This window comes from Rhagoletis pomonella, unplaced genomic scaffold, assembly GCF_013731165.1.
Source record: "Rhagoletis pomonella isolate Grant_MI unplaced genomic scaffold, Rhpom_1.0 Rhpom_scaffold_00001, whole genome shotgun sequence".
In the NCBI taxonomy this organism is placed as follows: domain Eukaryota; kingdom Metazoa; phylum Arthropoda; class Insecta; order Diptera; family Tephritidae; genus Rhagoletis; species Rhagoletis pomonella.
The window spans coordinates 90711753-90715884 of record NW_023458555.1 but is presented as its reverse complement, the minus strand read 5'-3'; the positions used below and the strand labels follow the sequence as shown (position 1 = coordinate 90715884).

At 31.5% G+C, this 4132-nt stretch overlaps 1 protein-coding gene across 1 annotated transcript in view; it reads right to left on the bottom strand.

The window, feature by feature from the left end:
- Nucleotides 1-2973: 2973 nt before the first annotated feature.
- The window catches only part of LOC118748698 (protein unc-13 homolog 4B), a gene marked incomplete at both ends in the record, with an annotated part of 302206 nt that continues 301047 nt past the window's right edge, over nucleotides 2974-4132 (bottom strand). Inside the window, 1 exon segment of the mRNA XM_036483318.1 lies at nucleotides 2974-3143. Coding sequence (XP_036339211.1) covers nucleotides 2974-3143 — 170 coding nt within the window.

Sequence of the window (4132 nt, the reverse complement as noted above, 5' to 3'; positions counted from 1 at the left end):
ACATTTCTAACAGGTGGAAACTCTTAAAAAAGGTAGCCTACTTTCTAGCCTAGGTCATAAGCTATCTGTGTGCAAATTTTCATGCAAATCCATTCAGTCGCCCGCATATTAAATAAATGAAACTTTTTTAACAGGTGGCAACTCTTAAGAAATTAGCCTATTAACCAATCTGGCCCATAAGCTATCTGCGTACAAAATTTCATGCAAATCCGTGTAGTCGTTTCCGCGTGATGATTTCCCAAACATCCAAACATACAAACTTTCACATTTATAATATTTATAAGATAAGATAAGATGAAAGGCAAATTTTCTAAGTCCAGAAAAGGCCCCGAAAATCCGATAAGGCCAAAATAATACGAAATCTTTTAATAAAGATCGAACCCTTTTGATTCGTATGGAGTTTTGCTTTGCTTTAAACGCGCAAAATGTTGTATTCAAAGTTCCTGTAAAATTTGTAAAAATGGACTTAGCAACTTTTCAGCCAGCGATATGTTAAATATAAATATGGAACTATATAATCATTTTTATTAAACTTTGAATAACTTATATTATATATATTTTTTTAATTACGTAAGAAAATTTTTGTACATAAAAGTGTGCAGCAGTTTGTTTGAATTGATTCAGAACGGGAACATACCTTTTTGTCAAAAGCCTACGAAACGCTTTCAAATAAAACATTTGCCTGTTTGAAACTCTGAGGCGCTTAAAGCAAGTCAAGCAAAGCTGCCATTTGGCCAGCCTTCATACATTTTAGTATATTCCAAATAACTTTTGACAGTTCTCAAAGCGAGGCAAGCAAAGCAAGCCTGCATTGGGCCAATACCTTATGTAATGTTGCGTAACAAGCCAATTAATTTAATTAGTTGTTTTCTTTTGTTTTGTTAACTCCGTTAAATTAACTGATTTTATGAATTAATACATTTATTTGTAATTTTTTATGGAATCGGCATCATTACCCGAAAAAAATTGGAATCGGTCAGACTCTATGTAGGACCATACATGGCATTTAAATTATCTGCCAATTTCAACCAAAATGTTTGCAATTTATTTGGAGCTCTTAGGCAGTTTTTACCACTTTGCAATTCGGGGCATGTACATGTGCATGGTATTACAACGCTATTTCGTTGTATATTCATGTTTTCCATGCCTCTGAATACACGTAACATTACGTTCATAAAAATAGGCATTATGTCTGTTTCCACATGGCATTTTTTAAATGGCAAACATTTTTTGTCATTATAATGCCTGGTGGAAATTCGGCATAATAAATTTTTTTAGTAATAATTACACGGTGTAATACTGATCATGTACTTTTTAAGTAATCTAGTACAGGTCGTAGAGCTGGTCGAGAAATTCACAAAACTGCGTTTAAAATTTTTCTAACACCCTCAAATTCTCAACTTATTCTTAAAGACAATTTTTTTGCATGACTTCCTGCACTACACAATGTTCAGCTCAGTTATTTTTAACCCAATTTTAAGTTTTTATATGGCTTATGAAAGAAGAATATTTGTAATATTAAAAGATATAATAACTTTTGTGAACACATTGTAAATGTGTAGAAACTTTTTAGAATAAACCTGAAATTAACAGAAATGTTTATTATTTTTTCCACTTCTGCAACATTTTATGCCAAAATTTTAAAAGAAAATAGTCTCTTTTAGCTATTACTTCGAAAAGAATGTTTAATTCCAAACAAAACTAGGTACCATTTATAAAAATCAGTAGACAATTTTGGAAGATAAGAATTTTTTCCAAAATTACATCCATGTCATTTCACAGAAAACTGGAATTAGTTGAAATGAGGTTTGAGGTTTCAGTAGTTCGTATGGAAAAATTTGAATTGGTCTCTATAAAAGATGTCATAACTTCATAATTTTTTTATTGATTTTAATGAGTGGTACTTAGTTTTACTCAGCATTAAACATTCATCCTCAATTAATGACTAAAAGAGATTATTTTCTTTTGAAATTTTGGCAGAAAGTGTTGTAGAAGCGGAAAAAAATAAAAATAGGTCTAAACTTCAGATTTCTTCCAAAATTTTTCCACCTATTTACAATGTGCCCACAAAACTTTTTAATTCATAAATAGTACAAATATTCTCTTTCTATAGCCATATAAAGCTTAAAATGGGTTAAAAAATAACCGAGCTAAAAATTGTTTGGCGCCGAAAATCATGCGAGAATGGTTTTTTAAGAATAAGCTGAGAATTTGAGGATGTTAGAAAAATTTTGAAAACAGTTTCGTGAATTACTCGTCCAGCTCTACGACCTGTGCTAGGTCACTTAAAAAGTTCGTGTATTTTTTTTTTATTTTGTAATACCGTGTTATTGGTTTTGAAATATAATTTATTTTTTTGTATAGGAGCGCCTTGTCTTAGAATAACATGCATATATAATATATATAATATAATATCGTCGTTTAAAGTACAAAACCGCGTATCAACAAAATGCAAAACCGCGTATGTGAGGTTGCATAAATTATTTTTTAGAGAGTAAAAACACTCACATTTCAAAATGCTTCTCTTTTTTATAAAAAAATCGCATTTCTCGCTAGTATATTTCAGGACGAATGGATAACGATTGAGCCAAGAGTTTGTGCGAGCAAATCCAATTTTTGGCAGCCAATGTCAGTTACGCGGTTTTGCAGAATGACGATACGTGGTTTTGTACTTTAAACGACGACGGTTTCTGCAAAACCGCGTAACTGACATTGGCTGCCAAAAATTGGATTTGCTCACACAAGCTCTTGACTCAATCCTCATCCATTCGTCCTGAAATATACTAGCCAGAAATGCGATTGCTTTGTAAAAAGGAGAACCATTTTTGAAATATGAGTATTTTAACGCTTTAGAAAATAATTTCCACAACTTCACATACGCGGTTTTGCATTTTGCTGATACGCGGTTTTGCATTTTGTTGATACGCGGTTTTGCACTTTAAACGACGATATATCTATTAGTCAAGTACTCACATTTTGAATATTTCGTCATATAAAGGAAAACGAGTTTTATTGTGGACTGATGTTTTATATGGTGGTACATTAACGAATCTGCTCGTAGGAAAAAAGTGAATTTTAACGAACGAATCACACGACCCATTTGGGTCCATGGGAACCAAATTTCTGCCATTTAAAATATGAAGCTGAAAGAGAAATTTGAATAATGTCATTAAATTAGATAATATCCATAATTTAGAGTAAAATACGGTGGGCTATATTATCACCACTTGAAGGTACTATAATGGCATTGAACATTATGTCTATTTGAAATGGTCAGAATGTCAATTGACTTAATGATTGTTATGAATTTGACTATAATATATATATCGTCGCTACCATGCCAAACTATCGATTGTGAAACTAGGTACTTTTCAGGAGAGTAAAACTACTGTAAAAAAATGTTGTAGTCATTAGGAAAAATTGACTAGAAATTCGAAATTTTCTAACTTCCGCATCATTCCAAACGCTTCCGCAATGCATCGAAAATGAAAAAACCATTTTTCATATTCGATAGTTTGACATGGTAGTGACGATATGGCCATTTACGGCAATTTGGATTGGTTTTATGGCCATTTCAAAAAATTAAATAAAATGCCACTAGTTCCCTACTGAAAATTCTTTCTAATATCAAAATAAAAATAATTTTTCCTAGACTCATAGATTCCTCTTAATAAGTTTTAATTTCAAAATCTTGGCAATGTTATTCAACAATATTATTGGGCTTGAGGGCGTTTTTAACCGACTTCACAAAAAAGAGAAAGGTTATCAATTCGTCGGAATATTTTTTGTATTTATTTTTATTAACTTTTTTTTATTTCATGTATGTTATCGCATAACTTTGAGCCACGTTAACCGATTTCTATAATACTTTTTTTTAAAGAAACGGCGTTACCTCAGAGGCGATCCCATATTAATGTCGTTTAATTTTTATATGAGAATTGAAGTTTTGTTTTGTGCTTAAAAATTACTTGGTTAGTGAAAATTTTTAAGGAAAGGCAAAATAAGTGCAACAAAAAAAGGTCATGAAACACACCCGAAACATAACCTAGTGTAGGTTGTAGGTATGATCGAGTACAACAAGAAAATAGGTCCGGTATAGTTCTTGAACCCTCACTTTTTTATACCAAAAAAA